Raw genomic sequence first — 21,070 nt, 5'->3', positions numbered from 1 at the left:
GAGGAGGCCAGCCCACGCAAGAGTGAGATCCCGTCTCTACTAAAAATAGAAAAAATTAGCCAGGTTTGGTGATGCACCTATAGATCCAGCTACTTGGGAAGTTGAGGCAGGAGGATCACTTGAGCCCATGAGTTTGAGGTTGCTGTGAAGTAGGCTGATGCCACGGCACTCTAGCCTGAGAGACTCTGTGTCAAAGAAAAAAAAGAAAGAAAAGTTTATCTTTGTTGTTTTGCAAGAAACAATAGAGCAAGAACACTTTTGTTCAAAAATCTTATCTCTTGTTTGTTCTACATATTTTTCTCTCTTTATATATGTTCTATACATATGTTCTATATATTTGGATATTTTAGATGATCAAATATTCTATAAATCAAACTTTAACTGAAATGTAGGTTTCCATGTGATAGCAGAAAGGCATCCACTATGAGAAAGAAAAAACCCACCTAATTGCAACGGCTTTCTGAACCATTCTACGTTCATCTGTTATGAAAAATGATATGCAATTTTTTCACAACAGTTGTGACTCACAATCTGTTTCTCTTTCTACTAGTAATGTTTCTGCCTGCCTTCAGCCCCACCAAAAGAAACTAATCAGGATAGCAATTCATTTTCTCTATATTGTAGAAGACAGTGGTATTTACCTAATAAGTTTCTGGAAGAACCAAGCAAAAAAAAAACAAAAAAAACCCCTGCTTATCTTTGCTGTATGCTGTTGTAACTGTTATTTTATTCTGGTCTGAACCATTACCCAATCTTTTTAAAATGTCCCAAATAACTGGGGATAAAAGATTTAAAATAATCATTTTTCCCTCTACTATTTTCACATTCAAACAAGATAAAGAATTGGGGGCTGTATTTGAACTATGAATGGAATAAGTCCTTTCTCTGGTGAAATCACATTCTAAGTTTCACTGGAGCCCCCTGCCCTGAGCTCCTTGGGGCCTGAGCTCTCACTGTCTCCCTACCAGCCCCTCGCAGGGCCCCTTGTTGCACTTTCCTTCCTTCCATCACAGGCAGGACAGAGGTGACGCCAGCTGCCCTGCAGGGGCACAATGATGACTTGCCTATTGGGAGACTGAGTGCCACTGCAGGCCTGGACAGCTGTGAGTGGAATGCAACAGAAAGCATATGATGACTATCATTAGAGAAAAAAATATGGACTTTGTATAGTCTGGATCGAAGCAAAGGAGCTCACTCCGTTCTTGTCAGATTCCTATACCCTTGGTAATTCCTTCAGACGTCTCACATTTGGGTGCATCACATCTCCCTTATCTAAATGATTTGAGATTGAGAGTGTGGCGCAGAGTAGAGGATCTTGGATGTAAGTTCTCAGGGCCTTCAAGGACAGCCCTAGGCGTCCTTTCCCTCGCAGTATGTGAGAGGCAGCTGTAGCTGTCACTTCTAAGCTCGGGGTGGGGGCCGGGCTTCAGTGGGGAACACCAGGCGCCCCACTGTGGCTGACCCACCACCCTGGACTTGGAGATTCCAAAACTAGCAGCGGCACCAACTCCCTGTGAACCCCTGATAACTGTCATCCAAACACTCAGCCATCATCCCGGAGCAGCCATGGCAGGAAAAGCAGTTTCCTCCTGTCCCGGCTGCATCTGGAACGATCAAAATGATTTCAGGTAACTGAACGCTTGGGTCACTAGAGTTTGCCGTGTGTGCAAAAGCAGTGAAGATGCAGGCGCGGGCCACGCCCCCCATTCCAAAGTCTGTCCAGTTTCAATCACGCAGGGCTAACAGCCTGATCTGGCCACAGGCCGTTCCTTCTACAGATGTCATGCTGCGACTTCGGAAAACTCAAGGCCCAAGAGAAAACACTTTGTACATGATGGTCAGATGGAGAAAGAGAGTCCCTGACTTATAACCTGTCTGGTACCTGTGATTGGCTCACTTTCATTTACTCTGCCATTTCTTTATTTTAGATTAATTTTCATCTGCTCCCATCTGGGACATGGTATTTTTGTATAGCTGTCACTATCGCCGCTCTTTAAACTCTGCGAGATCGTGTAGCAATGTGGAATGTTTGTGTCTCCTAGCAAGCATTCAGAGAAAATGCCTAGCCTGATGTGTAGGACTTTATCTGGAAGCTGCAAAGAAATAACTGGCCTCTTTGTGTGTTTGCATGCACCAGTTAACTCCGGAGACGGCATCGACTACAGCCAGCAGAAGAGGGAGAACATCGGTGACTTGATCCAGGAGACACTGGAGGCCTTCGAGCGCTACGGAGGAGAAGACGCCTTCATCAATATCAAGTACATGGTCCCCACCTACGAGTCGTGCTTGCTAAACTAACGGTGGGAGCAGCTAGGATGCGAGGAAGGCTTCCCTTGGTGTTGTGATCATCTGTCTCTGCTGCTCTTAGCATCTCATTCCTTGTGACTTCTACAGCTTTCTTTTCTACAGCTGCTAAAATAGTGGCTGAGGGGCCATTGGACTGTTAGCCCTATTGAGAACGAGGCTTTCCGATACATAAATAGTGCCTGTTTCTTAGATTACAATAGTGTACTGTGCTTATTTGTTCTACGAGAAGAATTGCTTCTTTATCCAGCTCTGACAGAAGCAGGAGTCCGAGTTAAACCTTCAGTTGTATAGACAATAAAACTATAATTTTCATACGCAATTCAGCAATTGCTGTTCTGTGTCTGCCTGCCCCGAGGGTGATGTCAGGGGTTGTAAGGGAAGAGTTTATGCTGACTGCTTAATAGGTGTTTTTCATGGAAGAGAAGAGAAGCATCAGTTCAGCAGTGGCTCTCTAGCAGCTGTGTGCTTTGACATTCAATAAAAGTGTTGAATCTATATTCCAATTACAGCAGGAAATTTTTACAGCCAGCGATAACATCAGCTACCACTGTAATTAATGCTTCTAGCCTGCTAGCGATGTGGGTTTCAGGGGCTTTTCAGTCTATATTTGGGTGCAGGTGGAGGAAGCCCGGGGAGAGGATGGGGTCTAGTGTTTGGGTGTGAAATGTAACTTTGCAGACATGGTAAAAACAAACAAGCAAAGAGCTATCCTGAATCCTTGTCGCTCAGTCTTGTGATGCTACATCTCAGTACGTGAGGTGTTTCTGAGAAGGTAACACCCAGCACTTTGTTCAGGCTTTTAATCATTTCTGAAAATGACTTCTATGCATCTTTTAATGATTACCCCTTGAAACAAATAAAAAATTTTCCTTGGCAAATCTTCTCCTTTTTCACCTGCTCCCACTAGTAGGATGAGTTCCCAGCACCATTCAGTGGGTCTGATGGCAGTAGGTTGGAATTTGGGTGAGACCAAAAAAAAAAAAAAAAAAGACACACTTTTCCATTCAACTAAAAAAAGGCACCTGAAGAGAAGACCAACTGTAACACAATCAGCCTTGGACAGTGGCTTTTTTCAGGCTTGTCACACGGGGAGCTCCGGGCATTTGCAACTCAGCCCAGAAAACTTCGTGAAGACGGAACGCTGCCTTTGTACGCCTGAGACATGCTCCGCCAGCCCAGAAGTGCGGCCTGAAGTGTCTCATTTCTGTAGCACGGTGTCATTTCTGCATAGAAGTGAAGAAATGAAGATGTGTCCCTCCATGCACTGAGTGTTGGCCTGCAGGTGATTGTCACTAATTATCTCAGGCACAGTTTTCCAAAGGCAAACGCCTATTTTGAAAACCAGTTCGTTGTTCCTGTCCTCTGAGTTCCTCGGCTCAGCATATGAAGTCCAGCCTCTTGAGTAGCTGGCGCCTCGTTTCTGTAAGCGCTTTCTAGGGTAAAGGGAGAGGCATGATTGGGCAAGACAGACTGGCTCTCACATATAATATTTGGTGAAGACATTGCTAGAAATAGACATGGACGGATTAAGGCTGTTTTTTCCTCCAAATTATTACCGTCCAGTCGCATCCATCAGCGGATGCCCTGGCTTTCGGGATACGATATCATGGACACCGAAGCCCATGATACTATTAATCAGAAGGACCGTGACTAGTCGGCACCTTCCAAAGTTTGTACTGGAATGGCTCCCGCCTGGCCGCGTTTGGACTCGCGGAGCAGGCCCGGCGCCTCCCGCCCCGGCGCGGCCTGAGTCCTGCCTGGCGCAGCAGCAGGAGGACGCGGCTGCTTCACCAAGAGCCCCAGCTTTGGCTTAGAATTAAAGCACCAGGGTTCATTTCCCAGCCCTGTCACTCATTAGCCCTGCTGCCCTGGGCGAGTCATTTAACCTCTCTGAGCCTCGGGTTCCCTCGCTGTAAAGTGAAGGTGACCTCCGCCTGCAGGAAAGTCCTGAGCATCGGAGGTAACTTACAGCCCTAGTGGAGTTTCTGATGCCCGTCAAACTTTTATTTCAGAGAGAAAGAACGTGTGAAGGACGGCTAGTCTCTACCCCGGCAGGGCAACACGTATTTGCGAACTCCTCAGACAATACGGCACTTCCTACATGGCAATTGTGAGTTCTTTGTGAGAAGGGAGATAATTTTGCAAAAACCCAAAATAACTATATAGATAATGCCATGTTTTCTGGAGATTGAAAAGCAAAACACAACCCCCAAAGCCCACATCCTCATTGTTTTACTAGTATAGAATTAGCACCAGCTGCTTTCTCTGACTGTCAGCCTACCCAGGTCTGCCTTCCACTCCTCCCAGATAATTTCTGATGGACTCAACCGAGAAGGGGAAAATGTCAGCGGGTTTCAGGCCACGGAGTGAGACAGCGGCTTCTTTCTCCTGCTACATTTATACACTGAAACTTCCTTTCGGAGATAGCCAAAGGAATGAAATGATGAAAAAGTGGATAATAGCGAGCACCAGTGTATTAGACAAGGGTTCTGCTTCTCCGTCTGTTTGCTCACGAGTGTGCCGTACTTACCTGAAGGCACCGTTCAGGGGTCGCAGCTAGGTAGGGGAGGCATCGAAGGAACCCCGGACGGACGGCAGAGTCAGAGGACCCGGTGGGGACAGTGGCCTGCCCTTCGGAGCTGTCAGCCTGGGGCTGGTCACTTGACTTTCCTCACCTGCAGGGTAGCCTCTGCTTCCCAGGGTCGCTGCAGTGACACAACGACAGCTACGGTGACACAGCGGTCATGGCACAGAACTGGGACCCAGCAGATCTGGGCTTGAAGTCCTTCAAAACCACCACCGAGTGTCTGCCGTGTGACCTTGGGCAAGTTATATACACTCTCTAAAACCCAAATGTCTCTGGTAAAAGTGGGCTTAGTAACGTCTCCCTTGTGGGCTTGCTACGAGCATCCCGCGCATGCACCTCTGTCGGGCTCAGCAGGCCCCCAGCCAGGCACCCGGGCGCGGGACTGCGCGTTCCTGCAGAAGCCGCTAGCAAATGCCCTCGGGGAGCAGCAGCTCCGCCCATGTGTGGGCCCTGGGGAGGGCCTGGCTCTGCCTGGGTCTGACGGGGCCCTCGGGGGCCGGAGGCAGTGGGGCGGGGAGGTGTCTGTGGCCCTCCACAGGTGTGGGCTGTGGCTGCACCACAGGCCCAGGTGAGAAAGACACCAGGACTCGCACAGCCCCTGGTCCTCTGGAAGCCACCCCTGTGGGCACAGTGCAGTCCCTCCATGAGGCTGGCTGGCATCCACTGCCACAGAGCCTGAGAAACGTCAGTCGGAAACGTGAAGTTCAAAAACTGTGACGTGGCTGCGTGCTTGCAAGGTATATTCAAAACAGAAGATTTCTTAAACCAACGCTCAAGTCCTTCTGGAGTTGACCTACACGAGACACCTAGGGAAGGTTCAGTGTGGATTGCGGGACAGCTCGGGGTGCTGATTTAGAGACCCTAAGACAAAGTCATTTAAGTCCCTTTCAGCGTCCAAAGCATTTCATACTTCTCTTGGCTATATTGAGATGTCCATCACTGGCTTTTGCAAGCAAAACCTGGGAAGTTCCACAACTGATCTTATTTTAAGGAAGTGACTAATACACCTGAAACAGTTCCCCACAAGCATTTTTCCAAATACAAGTGTCTACTCTCTGATGGGATTTGAGATGGAGTCAGAAACCCTCAAGTGTTTTTAAACAACTCCCTCTACGAAAGCCTCCCTTTTCTAGAAATGTACCTGTTGATCAAAGTCTGTGCAAAAGGTGACACTTCAGACCTAAGGAGCCTTTGCTTCCAGCAAAGTAAAACCGACTCCGACCAAGTTCTAATTCGTCCCAAGTCGATTCGCGTCTGCTGAAGTGTTCGGGCCCCGCAAGGATCTCGGCGCCGTAGCCCGTGGGTCGGCCGTGTCCTGGTCAGACGGAGGCGGCTAGGGCTGCCGCGTTCTCCAGCTGCCCCATGCCCACTCAAGCGTCCCGCTGGGGCCTGCCAGGGAGCTCGCACAACTCCACGTTCTTTTCAAGCCTGGGAAGGAAGGGTTTCCCCAAGCTCAACCAACCTCATTTCTTCTCAAATAACATGCTCGAAGTGAGTTGAACTTTCCGGTTGCCTCCTGTGCACGAGATTCATTTCTCTTCTCTGATAGGGAAGCCCCAAGATAAATGTCCCTGTGTTCTGGGAGGAAAGGCCATTTTGAGATGGGTGCTCTACTACGGCTGTTCGAAACCGTGATGTCTTCATACACAAAAGAACTATCAGCAGCCTCTCTGCCCTGCAGTGGGAAAATAATAATAATAATAATAATACCAGTACACTTGGCTTAATCAAGAGCACTTTCCAACAGGAAAGCACATGTTGGTGTCGAGTCTGATTCTAAAAATACCTCCCATCGTTTTTGTCTCTTTTGCAGTCTTGAAGGTGTGAGTGCAGACAAGCCGGATGGGAATCCAAAACACAGGCCGGGCTTTGTTTCTGAGCAGCTCTCCCTGACAGTAGCTCGGCCCTGCAGCTCAAGTGCCGGTGGTGGCAGTAAAGAAGAACACAGCAGCTATAGAACGAAGTCCATGAGATCCCTTCTGTGGTCTCTCCTCTGTGAGGAACGATGCTATTAGTTTTGCTCACATAATCTTATCCAATTTTAGATCCCATAACTGATGCGGCTTGGTCCTTCGTACAAGTTGTCTGGCAATTATCCAATCCTCCTCTCAAAAGCTAAGGACAGGGACAGACGTGCGGTGGGGACTGCCCTTTGCCTATTAATTAATTTGCATTTCTCTGTTTCAGGGGGTTAGCTTGCGCCTTCCCCAGTGGGGATATTTGCAAGGTACTTGGATTCTTTGTTCATTTTTTACTTTGCCAAGTTTCTGTAAGTTTAAATCTGGGTGAAAGGATCTGTTCTCTTCCTGTTGCTTGATAAGTCTAAAGATGTATTACTTTAGTTTCTTTTCTATTTAGAAATGATTGAGAACTATCCTGCGGCCTTGCCTTTAGAACCTGTTGGAAACTGTGTACCCTCTACCCAGATAAGTGCACGTGACACACAGTGTTTGACAGTAATTCCAGGGAATGTTCAGATGTTCGAATCCCCACCTAGAAACGGCAGTGCTTCCATTCAGAGGGGAGGAGAGAAAATGCACCGTGTACCTGCTGGCAACACCGGCCAGGGAGACAGAGGACACAGTCTGCTGACGGAGTGGCCGAATGGTTTGGGGAGGTTCCTGGATGCTCAGACTGTTCTTTCTCAGTCTCCCTTGCCGGCTCCCTCTCCTCTTCCTAATCTCTAAACACTGCAGGACCCTGGGCCTCGGGCCTCGGTCTCCTCTCTGTCTCCACCAGTGCCCTGGGTAACCCCACCCAGACCCGTGGCTCCCTGTGCCGGCCACCCACCGCCGATTCGCAAGTGTAATCTCTGGCCCCAACTCCCCTGCTGCCCACCTGGACGTCCGAGAGGTCTGTCCACCCGGATGTGTGGAGGCCCAGCCTCCACCCCTCCCCGAGCTCCTGGCCGCGCCCTGCTCAGCGAACAGGAGTTCACCTCACACTCGCTCAGGGCGAAAGGCCAGGATCGACCCGACTCTTTGCTCCCAGCCATGCCCAGCCCCTTACACATCCTGTCTGCAGAACCTTCTACATGGATGCTGCACACCTGCGTCCCCAACCCCTGGGCCATGGCCTGTTAGGAAACGGGCAGCACGTCAAGTCACCGGCTGAGCCCTCTCCACCCAGCCCCACCCCCAGTCCGAGGAAAAACTGTCTTCCATGAAACCGGTCCCTGGTGCCTAAAAGGTTGGGGACCACTGCAAGTGGCCCAGTCCCAGCTCCCTCCTCCCCGGGCCGGCCCAGGTCACCGCCTTGCTGGGCTGGTCATTTCCCTCTGGGGGTCCTGCCTTGGAAGTCAAGTGACATTTTAGACACACTGGGGTCAGGATGCTGCCCTCAACCCTCCCACAGCCCCCGTCCCCCGGCCGAGACGACCCCAACTCCGCCCCTCTGGACTGCAGGCTCCCCCTGAGCCCACACCTTCCTGGGCGTGGCAGCCCCTCGCGGACAGGTGCAGCATAGGCCGCCAGAGCTGGCGCCGGTGGCTCCCTCAGCCCGCGGGTCTCCCCTCCTGGCCTCCTGCTGGTCCCTGCTCCCGTCCTGCCTGAGAAAGCCCTGGGCCCGCCTCTGGCTCCCTGACCCCTTGTTTTGCTGGGCTGGCCTCAAAACACGGACAAGTGTGCGACTCCAGGCCCCTCTGCCCACCTGTCCGCTGCGTGTCCCCACGCTAGCAGGCGTGTCCCCACGCTAGCAGGCGGCTCCGCGAGAGGAGGGAGCCCGTTCTTTCGCCACGACACCCCCCGGCCATGAGGCACGCCGCAAACCAGCGGGCAGAGAGAAGGAGGGGACGCAGCCGTGCCCCGTGGGGCCCTCCACCCGCCCGCGTGACGTGGCCAGAGGGCGCCGGGCTTTGCGAGGGAGCCCTGTGCCACAGATGCTGCTGGACAGGGGAAGAAAGAGTTTCGGCCCGATGTACGCATGAGCCGTTGAAGACACGCAGCCTGCGGGAGACACCCAGCGGCGCTGCTGCCGTGGGGAGCGGCAGCCGCTTTTCTGTTTAAACCAAGTCAGGAGAGTACTTTAAACGTTCTCTAAAGCTCCTGGAAACACGGGCCTGTCTGCTCACAGACAGACAGATGTCCCCCACGTGAGCGGCGGCCTGCGCGTTGCTGGGCCCCGCGGCCGCGGCGGCTCCACACCTCTCACCGGGACCCTCCGAGAACCGCGCGGCCGCCGCGCGAAAGGAGCCTCGGGGAGGCTGCAGCCGCCAGCGGGTCACGTCCCAGCACCGCCCAGCCGGTGGCGTCCTCCCTGGGGCTTCTCCGCACAGAAGGGCTCACACGTCCAGGTAAGCCCACATTCTCACGGAGACCAGACAGCAGCAGCCCGAGTGTCCTGACCTGTCACACCCCCACCCCGTGCCCTAGACCCCTGGTTCCCAAACTGGGCTCCCTGGCGCAGCAGCATTGCGGCATTGCTGGGAGTTTGGGAGGAAGGCGTGCTCGTGGGGTTCCCCCTGGAACTGCACAATCAGAAACTTCGGGGTGGGGCCCATCAGTCTGTGTCTGGACACGTCCGCCCCGGTGACCGTGGTGCGCCGTGACGTTAGAGAGCCACTACTCCAAACCTAGGCTTCTGCCCAACGCTGATGCGCAGCCCTGCGCGGGGCTCGGCTGCACGCCAGGGGCCCGCACGCTGGGCTTCCTCTGGAGCTGCTCTCAGCCTGGCCGCCGTCGCAGTCTTCCACTAAGCAACAGGGCTCTTCGGGGAAATCAACTTAATGAAGCTTTAGGGACAGTAGGAGAGCTTCACCTCCCCTCGTCAGGGCGATGACTAAATTGTCCTCCGTCCAGAGAAAGAACAATAGGTGCACCTTAGGAAAACATGGCTTAAATCAATCAGTAAAAAAGCTAGTGGTAAAAAGCTATTTTCTCTGCTTCAAGTGTTATCAGGCAAAAACAAAACGAAGGCTTAGATGTCTCTCTGTTCAATATCGCATTTCCAAAGAGTCAATGTAATTGTCATCTTTATACTTGAAGCTTTAAAAAAAAAAAATGCATGCTTTATGTTAACGCAGAAAGGGAGCTTTTTAGTGAACATTCAAAATTCAGAGACTCAGGGTCAGCTGATTGTTCTAAAACGGCCCAGGTATAATTTTGCTTACCAGACCCTCTTCCTCACTGAAGGGAGGTGTCTAGATTAACATTTTCTCCACTGCCGCAGGTTTAAGGACCTGTGGGTTAGTGGAAAACAACCTACAGTTAAAACTATGTCCACACGCGGCAAAACCCACATGTCACTTGATTCAATAAAATGCATAATAAGGGCATTCTAGAACAAGAGCTTTAAATGGCCTTTTTGTCTCCCCCTTCATACATCTGGGGCAGTGAACATTACATTAAAATTCAGCCAGAAAAATGTCCCATAAAGAACTTTATTGACAAAAAGGTAAATTTTTAATAACCCTTCAGTAGGCTCCATTCAAGAGGGGATAATGTGCCGTATGAGTAGCATTTTTACAGCTCTCATAGGAATTCCCCCTATTAAAAGAATGTTTGCTGTTTAGGGAGAACCCAACTGCAAAACATTCCTGAACTGTGACAATATTTGCCCCCGTCTAATATTATGCGGCAGATCTTTGTTTGCAGAGGGGGAAGTAGGCTATATCCTGCTGGAGTGATTTTTTTTCCCCTCAACGTAGAGCTGAACAAATATAACCCAAACAACCAAAGGGATTAAAGTGCATTATTGGGAAGGAATAGGTTGAGTCTTCTGGACATGCTTGAAGAGTTAATAAGGCCACTGACACAGCAAACGCCACACATCTCACAAAAGGGGTTGAAGAGTCCTGACTCCATAAATCTTTGCTCTGGAAAGCATCTGCAGGAGGAGTCTCCAGAGCAGTCGGAATGTGCTGGGGCTTCCGTCTCTGCAGGGCCGAGGCAGGCTCGTGGGGGAGCTCGCCTGCCCACCCACCCGGGGGTCGGGTCGTGGCGCTCAGCCGGGAGGGGGCACGTGGGAGTTTGCAGTGCTGTGCAAGTGCGGGGGGTTAGAAGCATGATTCTAGCTGAAGATCCAATACGGTGCTGTCTTTCCAAAAGGGCGTTAAAATCTGAATCCTAACATCTGTTCACAGCAAGGATGTAAAACAAGTGGACCAAGATGGCAGGGGACTTGTGGTAGCTGGTGGATTACAGTTTACAGAGGGGAGAAGCGTCGTGGGCATTCTAGACCGGCCTTGAGAACAGAGAGATGGGGCTGTCATCTAAAGGGCGGAATGAGGTCCAGAGGATGGGTGCGAGCCGGCCGCGCGAGGTCAGGGCTACGCTCTCACCCGCCGCTCCGGCACCTACTCTCCAGGCAACGCTGGTCTGCCAGTGCGGCCCTCTGAGCCTCACCTCCTCCATCTGGAAAATGGGAGGAGGGCGCTGGGAAGGTTAAATGAGGGGTGTTGTAAAAAAAAAATCACTTCGCACTGTGCCCGATGCCTAATCGTTCAATGGAAGACATCTGGAACACCGTAAATATAAATACAGAACAAACAGTGTGGATGGGAGTCTACGCAGTCCACTCTGAAGTCCCAGACAAACCCGCCTTAGGACCCGTGGCCGTGCAGGGCGCCGTGACGCGGCAGCACTGGCGTCGCGGTGACACGGCGGTATGTGTACGTCACAGCAGTGACTGTAGGCCACACTGCAGATGGCGAGGCCCGTGTGTTTATGGCCGAGAAGATCAAGGCACGGAACTGAAATATTTTTTTGCCCACACGGCACACCTGCGAGGTGACTTGGGCTGTTACTACAGCATGCCGGGAGGCAGTTATTTTCAGCCACGGCGAGCACAGGCTCTATGACTCTGAAGCTTGTTTCTTCAGCATGTCAGTGGTGAGAATGTCAACTTGGCTCGGTCCGCCTGTCAGGGACGTGTGGCCGCCTCCTATTTACTCATAAACATTCCCCAGCCCTTCATGACGTGCACGTCTGGCTTCCTTTCATGTGCCCCGCACCCCGGGCGACCTTCCTCTCTCCGAGAGCCCTCGGTCCCCTTCGATCGGAAGCCGCGGTGGGTCGGACGAACGCTCGCTCGTTTCCCGGGAACCACACACGCGAACCCGGGGAGAGGTGGCCCGGATTTAATCACAGATGAGATTTAATTTGTTTATTTTTAGCTCCTTACGAAAGCTGTAATTTTCCCTTCAAAGCCACACAGTGAGTCCTACCTGCTTTATTCAAGTCTGTTGAGAATGTCATTTGTCCTTGGCTCGGAGGAGCACGGTGAGAGACTGGCTCACGTTTCCTCCGCTGGTCCCAGGCCGAGATGCCCACTGTGGCCACGCCCGACCCTCCCTTCCCTCTCGGGCCGAGCAGTTCCAGGGGCCATCGGGCGGGGCAGGGAGCGGGACTCCCAGGCAGAGCTCCTGGGGCTGGTCCTCATCCACTGGCCACCGTCCTTGCCCCTCACCGAGGTCCCTGTGTTCTGGCGCTCGGGGTCTTCCCTGCCCTCCTGCTTGCTCTTTTGCTGAGTTCGAGCCCCTGCTGCTCACGGTGCCTCTGCCCCGGGGGCACCAAGAACAAGGAGGCACGAGGAGGACGCGGGGATTGGCCGGGTGGCTGGAGGCCACCGCTGAGGTCACAGCCCCGCAGTGCCGCACGGCTCCCTCTGCAGACAGGGAGACCAGCACTCACAGAGGTGAAGCGATTTGCCCAAGGTCATGCGGCCGGTAAACAGTGGCACGTGGCACTCTGTCCCCGTGCACGGGACCTCCAGCACATACCAGAAGAAGCTGGCGGATGCGGGATCAGGCTCGCCTTGCCCGGCTCCAGAGGACAAATGCCACCCACACGCTGAAGGCTCAGGTGGACAGCCAAGGTGCTGTGTGGCGTTTCAACGCGATGCAGAGCTGCCCTGCGGCCCAGGAAGCGGAGACTTCTCCCTCTGGGCACCGCAAGAAGGGTCGATGGCAACAGTCAGAGACTCGGGGGTCTCCGGCGCTGGGGGGGAAGGCAGCCCCCCCAGACCTCAGAGTCCCTCACAAGCCCAACTTTCCCGGAGTGGCCAGAGCACAGGTGGCCGGGGGTGCCCCCAGGGCCTGCACCCCTGCCCGCTGCACTCTGCGCCCCCCTGGGCACCTCCCGTTCCCACCTCCACCCCTTGCCCAGGGACTGTCCCACCAGCGCTTTCCCACGGGCTCAGCCCGGGAACATGCCCTGGTTTCTATCTCCCTGTGTCCGTTTCCTGTCCCTGTGGCACGAGGGGTCCGCACGGAGCCAGGCTCCAGGGAACCAGAGTTTCAGACCAGGAGCTGCCACCAAGCAGCTGAGAGACCTTGGCCATGTAATTTAAATTCTCTGGGCCTCGGTTTCCCCTTCTGTAACACGACAAGATGGGGCTAGGTCTTGCTCTCCAGAGAGCCTTCCCAACATCAGACTCTGTGACTCTGTGACTCTGCTCCATGAACACCACGCCACCCCTCCCCCGCAGCGTGTTCCGGTCCCCCTCCGCACAGGCCTCGGTGGCAGCGAACGAAATAAAGCCCGGCGACTGCTATCTGGGGCGCTCCGAGGGCAGGGTGGGGGCAGCGGGTGTGGGAGGCTGTCCCGTGGAGGCGCTGGGGCCATCCCTGCCTCCCGCCCTGGGCTCCAGCTTTTCTCAGGGAGGAAATGGGACTCGGCCCAAGGTTGTCTGCGGGCCTGGGAATGCGTCAGCGGAGTGTGGCCCTTTTGGGGACCGTCCTGTGCCAGCCTCGGCCCCCGCAGCGCTCCCAGGGCCTGGCTGCCAGCGGCTGCTTTCACCCAGGCTGAAAGGGGCCCAGAAGCGACACTTTCCCACAGTCGCTCCCGCTGCAAGGAGCCGGCCGTGGCCACCACGCAAAGACTCTGCCACCGCCCTGCGTACCCATCTTCTTGTCCCCGCAACTGTCCCCTGCTCCTGCCCTCCCGTCCTCTCTGGCCAGGTGCAGGGGCACCCACAGGGCTCTGTGCTCAGCGACCAAGCAGGGCGAGACCCAGGCTCGGTCTGCCACACCGAGTGGCCTTCCGTCCTCCTCGTTGTTTTCCTTGAGTTTTTCAATTCATTTTCTCAATAAACTTTAAAAGAACTGCTACTTCTGAGGGATAGTTTCCAGTTTGGGCAAAGGAGGTATGACAACGTCTTATTCCAAAGGAGTCAGGGCAGTCGTTTGATCCGCCTAGAAAGGAGACAAGCTCGGGGGAAGGGGGCACATCTCTAGAACATTGATCCCTACCGTGTAATGCAAAGATTTGTTGCAAGGCATCTCCTTGGGTCGTAAGTTCCTGCTTGATCGTTTACTTCTGCCGGACACATGTCGCGCCTGCGTGTCGCGGGGAAGTGGGCTGTGCCGAGGGTGGAGGGGCGCTGTCCCCTCTCGCAGCCCCTCGGGGACCCAGCGCAGAGCCCGGGGCACGGGCACTGCCCACAACCCCGCCCCTGCCTGTCTGTCCCCACTCCCCCTGCCCCTTTTCCTGATCCACCTTGCTTTTCTCTACTCTCCCCCTTTTTCCTTCCCTGTGGCCTATTCCAAGGGCTCCCAGGGAAGCTCCCGGGCAGCGCACAGGTGCACGGAACAGCAGCCAGGCCCTCGACCACGGTCCAGGGAAGGGAGGCGAGGTGGGAGGAAAGGGGGGTGAGACTGGCGCCGAGTCCCCATCCCTCCAGGGCAGGGACGGGAGGCACGGGGCCACCCCGAGCTGCACCAGGGGTGCAAACCAGCTGAGCTGCCGCAGGGAGCCTCGGCTCAGGTGGGTAGCGAACGTCATCCTGCCCTTGAAGAACGGGAGTCTCTACACCTGAAACCTGGAGAAAGCTCTTTGGCGTCACGGTTCTCCAGGGACAGCCATTCAATCCTGGAGGCTTCCTCTCCTCCCCTGCGCTCGGCCGGCCGCAGTCTCGGGACGGCCACTCCCGCCCCCACCAGACCCGCAGGTGGGCTCCTCGGGGCAAAGGGCCGTCTTCCGCCCTTCCCCCGCGTGCAGCCCGCCCACCCCGCTGCAGCAGGACGCCCGTGGGGACACACAGACGCCGCGGGGCCAGCAGCGCCCGCCTCCTGCCACGCACGTGACAGCCCTTACCAGAATCCCAGCGCGTGGAACTCAGGACCGACGTGACGCGATTAGCCGCCAGGGTCTGGCGCTCACCGGCCTCGAAGCCTCGCCCACGCCGCACGCACAGTCCCCACGGCGGTCTGCGCCGCGCAGTGACCACGCGTCCGTCTTGCTCTCGTGTGACGAGGAAAGCTTGAAAGCACTGAAGCTTGTTTCACTTCACAGGCAGCTTTACTCGTCATGTAAATCAGAATAGGTAACATGCACATATATGTTTTCATTGCGTCGTGTTTAAATGTTCACGATTTTATTTTGATAAATGAAAAATTAGAAAAGTCATGTCACGGCTGTCGGCTACAAGTCGCTGTGCGCGTCCATCTGTGGCTGTCGGCTATAGTCGACGCTCGTAGCGAAGTGGCTAAGAGGCAGGACTCCGCTTCCTCTCACAGAGACCGCTCCCCGCCTGTTGTGAGTCTTGGGCCCCGTCACTGAAGGCCGAGCAAGAAGCTCAGTCCATGGGCCTAACCCTACTTGCCTAAGCTCCATAGCGGCTATCATAGTGCTTACTAAGGAAGAGATAAAAATTAATTTTAAAGAGTTATGGTCACGAAAGAATACGTACAAATGGCCAAAAAGCATGTAAAAAAAAAAAAGTCTTTGTTATCACAAGTCGTCAGGGAAATGCGCACTAGAGCCACACTGAAATACGCCGCACCCTGGCCAGGACGGCGGAAGAGAGCGAGCCCTGTCGCCCCAGGCGCTCGCACGGTGCGGATCGCCGAGTGAGAAGCTGCACACTGCGACCACGACCCGCTCACTCCACTTCTGGATATTTTGTCCAAGAGACATGAAAACGTCTGCACACAAAGTCACTTGTGCAGAAGTGTGCACGGACCTTTGTTCATAACAGCAAAGAACTGGAAACGGCCCAAGTGTCCGCCAATAGGAAAATGAGAAAAAAAAAACAAAAACCACAAGATGGTCGCACAATGGAGTATGTGGATGAACTACTGATACCTGCATCCCACGGATGGAACCCCAAACAGCGCTGAATAATAGAGAGCATGCTGCGCATGCCATTTACATAAATTCTAGAAAAGACAGCATAACCTCTAGTTACCAAAATAATCAGTGGTTACCGTTGGGTGGTCAGAGATTGACTGGGGACGGGCCTAAGAGAAGTTTATGGGATGGAAACTTTATGGGGTGATGGGAATGTTCGAAATATTGATAGAGGTTTGGGTTGTCTAGCTGTAGTAAGCATCTGTCAAAAAACATTAGCAAATAGACAATGAAATTTGTGTTTCATTGTAAATTGTTTATCCAAAGGGGGAAAAAAAAACTATTAGATGTTGGATAAAAAAAAAGTTATGGTTCTTCCTGGCTGCGGTCTAGGAGGGACACACGGGTGAGGACACAGGTGACCCTGTGCCACAGCGGTCCGGGACGTGGGCTCTGTGTGGAGGCACGTGCCCGTCCCTCCTAATTAGTGGACAAAGTTCCCGGAACCCGAGGAGAGAACCTCTTAGAACGGGATGTCTGGGCACTGGCGCAACCCCCGGCGTGCCGGGAACGGGCCGCTCCGCAGGCCCGCCGCGCTTCCTCTGCCGGTGCCAGCTGCGGCCAGAACAGGCAAGTTCCTTCTCAGCTAGTCAGAAACTTTCAAGCCGAAAAACCTCAGTGTCGCAAGAGACAGTCGAGGTCACGGGTCCCACTTCCCACCCGGTGCAGGAACCCCCAGGCCCCGCAGAGCCCGGGCTCGGGCCGCCCAGGTGTTCTGTCTCCTGGCACGCGGCCCCGCGAAGGCCCGCCATGCTTTCCCGGCGCCCTCAAGCCCGGCAGAGGTGTCGCCGCCAGCCTGTTCACAGGCAACGCAGAACAGGCCAACCACGCCACAGGGAGGTAACCGGACAAATCCGGGAGGTGGGACATTTCACAACATAACTGGCCCCAAATACGTCAGTGTCATAAAAAGCGGACAGCGCCGGACGAAAGAGACGTCAGGGGCGTAACCACCCGCTATCACGAACGGCCACGGGGCGGTCATGGTTTGAGTGAAGCTGCCGCAAAGAGCACACAGCTTGGACACGGCGGCCACTAGATGAGAAGACACGTGGCGAGACAGGAAGGCGGAGACCACTGGGTAAAGCAGGCTACCAAACAGCGTATACATTTCGTCTCATTTTGAGATAGATTTTTCCAGAGGATGTCGTCTAAGATACTGACGGCATGATCTCTGAGTGGTAGAAATGTGGGTTTTTTAATCCCTTTGGTTTTAGGCTGTCCCTATTTTCTAAGTATCTGCAGTCCGGATGTGCCACACCTGCCACGGTGGCCTTGCGTTCCCCCAAATTCACGTGTTAAGCCTTAAGCCCCAGGACCTCCGGACGTGACCTTTTCGGGAAACAGGGCTGCTGCCGCTGTAATTATAGGGTGAGGCCGCACTGGAGTGGGGGGCCCTGATCCGGCATGACCGGTGTCCCATACAAAGGGCGGTTGGGGGCAGGCAGGCGCACGGGGGACGCCAGGTGGAGAGGAAAGAGAGGCGGAGACAGGCTGATGCCTCCACAAGCCAAGGACCCCCGCCAGCCACGCCCCAGGAGCTGGGGGAGGCCGGGACCGCCTGGGTGGGAGCAGCCCCGCCTCGCCCCGATCCTGGACGTCCGGCCTCCAGGCAGACCTGTGCGGGGACAACTCCCAGTCGCTCCAGCAGGCTAACCAACAACTGTGACAGTAGAAACTGTCACCTTCAAAAATTAAAATGGATAAAAGCGGGGCTGCTGGGGGGCCCCCCGGAAGACGCGGGGTGAGCCCCCACCCTGCCAGGGCAGCGGCCTTCACGGGCAGAAGACGCCCTTCTGTCTCCAGCTCCTCGGGGTGAGCCGCCGCCCTGCCCCCACCCCTGAGCCCGTGAGTCACTGTCCTGAGTCACCTCTGCGGGGCCGCGCAGGGGACCGTCGGCTCAGAGGGCTGGGACCCGGAAGGGGCGCGTTTCCACGCTGGCTCTCGGGGTGTGGGGGGGGGGGAGACGCTGAGCCGAGGTCCTCGTGCCCTCAAGGAGCTGTCGCCCCGGGGAGCCTCAAGTCTATTATTGCCATGAAAGCCTCGCCCTCCATTGCCCGGCCCGGGGCTGGGCACAGAAACACGAGCTGGCCTGCGCCGGGCACCGAAATAGCTTCCAAGAATAGCCGGCTGCACGCGGCCGCTGTGCCCGCCCAGGCCAGCCCGGCCTGCGCTTCCTTTCCGCACTCGCGGGCACGGGTCGCTGGGTCTCGCAGGCTGAAATGCAATCAGCTGGAACAATCGGAGGAAGCCCGGGGCTTTCTCCACTCCAGGAGCGGGCGAACGGGGACCCTGCTTATCAAAATGACGAGGTTTAGTCAGTTGCTACAAATGACCAAAGACTTCCTCTCCCAGGAGAAAGGCCGGGAGGAAGGTCATGTCCTTCCGTTACCTCCGGGGAGCCCGGAGCACCATCTGCTTTGCTTCCAGCAAGCCGGTCAGGTGGCCCCAGTCTCACCTGCTGGGGTGGGGGGTCGGCTCCCCAGGGGCCTCGAGGGAGGGAACAACCAGACCTCAGACCACACAGTCACCACCCAGCACAGAAGGCCAGCCTGCGGCCACTGGCCCCACCAGCCTACCTGGACAGGGCAGGGAGGGCAGGGCAGGGGGAGGGCAGGGCTCTGGTGCAGCGCTGGCCCCTCAGCCCGAGCTCGCACCCTCCCTGGTGGTCCTCTGTCTCGGGCTCCCCTCCTCTCCCCGCCTGCCTACTGCAGCCAGCTGAGACTTCCTAAAAACTCATTTTCACAGTGTCCTTTCCCTGCCCCATGCCCTTGCCCACATCTCGTCTGCCCTGGGGGACACACACTCTCCACCAGGCAAACGGGGCTCTCAGTCCCCTGGCCCCAAGCGAGCCCCATGTCCTTCCCCGGGCCCTTGCTCAGGCTGCCCCTCTATGCCACCTCAGGACGCCCTCTCCTCTCCTCTTCCCAGGGGACGGAGCCCCCCGCCAGCCCTGCTCGGCCGCTGCCGAGTCAGGACAGTGAGCGCCCCGTGAATCCCAGGGCCTGCAGCTGTCTGCCCACTGGCTGTTTGCAGGCAGGGCCTTCGTCTGCCAGCTTTACCCCGTGTCCGTGTTTGCCCCGAGCCTGGAGGTGAGCGGAGAGTAGCTCGGAACTGGAGACTGACGGAGTCATGCCCTAACCAGAACGATCCATTTCACAGAACTTACAGCAGACAGTCTACTCGGTCCCTTCCTTCTGCATGGCGGGGGGACTCGGCCGCACTACAGCGCACCAGGTCTCGTGGCCCCCGGTCTGCGCCCCTGACTCCGTACGTAAGTCACACTTAGGAGCAAAGCACCTGAGCGGAAGGGTCACGCTGTTCCCTACAGCATTCAAGAAAAGGGGACGCGTCCGACTTTGCCCACCACCCTCTGAGGAGGAGGCTGCTCCAGGGACAGATGAGCATCTGCCAAACTCTCAGGGGGCCACCAGAGAAGCCCGATGACCCCTGACTAGCCGACAAACGGAGGTGAATCCAGAACAGCACCTGTCACCTGCCTATCACCTGCAGGACAGGTGCCCTCAGACTCAGAAGACTGACTTCGAACAGAGAAGTATATCAAAGGGAGTTGGGCCCTTTCCCAGAGGTATCTGAACCCACCTTTGCTAGCCTCCATTCTGCATGGGCTCCCTGAGCCAAGCACCAGGCAGACGCTGGACGGGGAGGACAAATAACCGGCACGAGAGTGTAGACTCCCTCCGTCTGTGTGCACGGGACACTTAACCCATAATCAATGCAGTTTCCAGCTTCGGAACCCTTCTCAACACTGCAGATCAATCAGGGCTGGGGCGTAAGTTGAAGCCTGTTTGCGCTGCGTGCCCTTGACAAGGGGGGCTCTGCCCACGTCCACCACCCCTCAAAGACACCAAACTGAGCGGCCGGCCGGTCCTCTCTGGCATCTCTCCGTGCCGGACTCCCAGCACCCTGCTCGGTCTAACGCTCCCACGCTGGGCAGCACTGAGCTGAGCGTGGGAACCACATACTGCAGTTAGGCCCGAGACAGCCGGCAAGCTCCCGCGGCACCTGGATCTCCCAGAGGCACTTCCGGAGATCCTCTGTGCTTCCAGCCACCAAGCGTCACCTAACTGGACACCGTCTATGGCATCCTTAGCCTCTGGGGGGCTCAGATCCATTTGATCACCTAATGAAAACTTTAAACTGCTGTACTCATGAACAGTGTATTATCTACAAAAACAAAGAAAATCCAACTAAAAGTGCCTTGATAAATGGGATGATTATTCTATCACATAACTAGAAGTCAACTAGTTGGGGCTGGTTACTGCAGTGGAGCTCCTGCTTCCTACTCTGCCCTCTGGTCCATCAGCCATGGCCTCTGGTCCCAGAAGGGCTGCCCTTGCTCCGGGCATCACTGTCAGGACCATGTGATCTGACCACAAGGAAGAGGGCTCCCCCTCACATGCCACCCTCCTTGATGAGGACCCTCCTTCTCAGAAATCCCTGGCAAATCTCCCCGTGGATGCCAGTGGTCTGCAAGGTAAGGAGCCAGAGCTGACTCCAATCACTGCACTGGGGAGGAGACCTGCTCAGAGGGCTCAAACCCCCGGGGGCTTCTTAGGGGGGAAGCAGCCCACAGACTTAGCCTGTCATTCCAGGGAGTTTATAGACCGCCCACTCAGATCCCCGTGGGCCGGCAGCTGCGAACTAAGCCCACGTCCCCACCCGCACCAGAGACCCGGGCGTCCACTTAGGGGCGGAAGTCGCACAGGTGCCTTCCAGTCTGTAGGAGCCGACCCTATAAAGACCGTCGCCCCGCTAAGTGTGAAAGCCGAAAGCGCCGGCCCGCAACTGCTGTGGAGAGCGGCGGACGTCGGCGGTCTGGGCAGATGGGGAAACTGAGGCGCGTGGAACGGCAGACGGGACAGACGGGACTCCAGGAGGAGGACGGGCAGGCAGAGGCGGGGCCCATGGGCGTCCCACGCCCCGCAAAAGCCCGGCGTGCTCCACGGGCCGGGGAGCCTGCAGCTGCGGTCGCGGCCCAGCCGCTGGCAGCCCCGCCGCTGGCAGCCCCGCCGCGCCGTGCTGAGTCCTTCGGATGAGGCTCGGGTTCTGAGAACAGAGCTCCCGAGCCGCCAGTGTGTGGCTGGAA

General features: G+C 55.5%; 1 protein-coding gene across 1 annotated transcript in view; it reads left to right on the top strand.

The window, feature by feature from the left end:
• Positions 1 to 2,498, top strand: part of PACRG (parkin coregulated) — a 490,407-nt gene extending 487,909 nt beyond the window's left edge. The window contains exon 5 of the mRNA XM_012745607.3: positions 2,138 to 2,498. Within this exon, the coding sequence (XP_012601061.1) occupies positions 2,138 to 2,298 (161 nt within the window). The 3' untranslated portion in view covers positions 2,299 to 2,498. The remainder of the gene's footprint in view (positions 1 to 2,137) is intronic.
• The last annotated feature ends 18,572 nt before the right edge of the window (positions 2,499 to 21,070 follow it).

Source organism: Microcebus murinus, chromosome 5 (assembly GCF_040939455.1).
Source record: "Microcebus murinus isolate Inina chromosome 5, M.murinus_Inina_mat1.0, whole genome shotgun sequence".
Taxonomy (NCBI): Eukaryota; Metazoa; Chordata; class Mammalia; order Primates; family Cheirogaleidae; genus Microcebus; species Microcebus murinus.
Note: the sequence above shows the minus strand (reverse complement) of the source record. Positions and strands in the feature narration are given on the sequence as shown.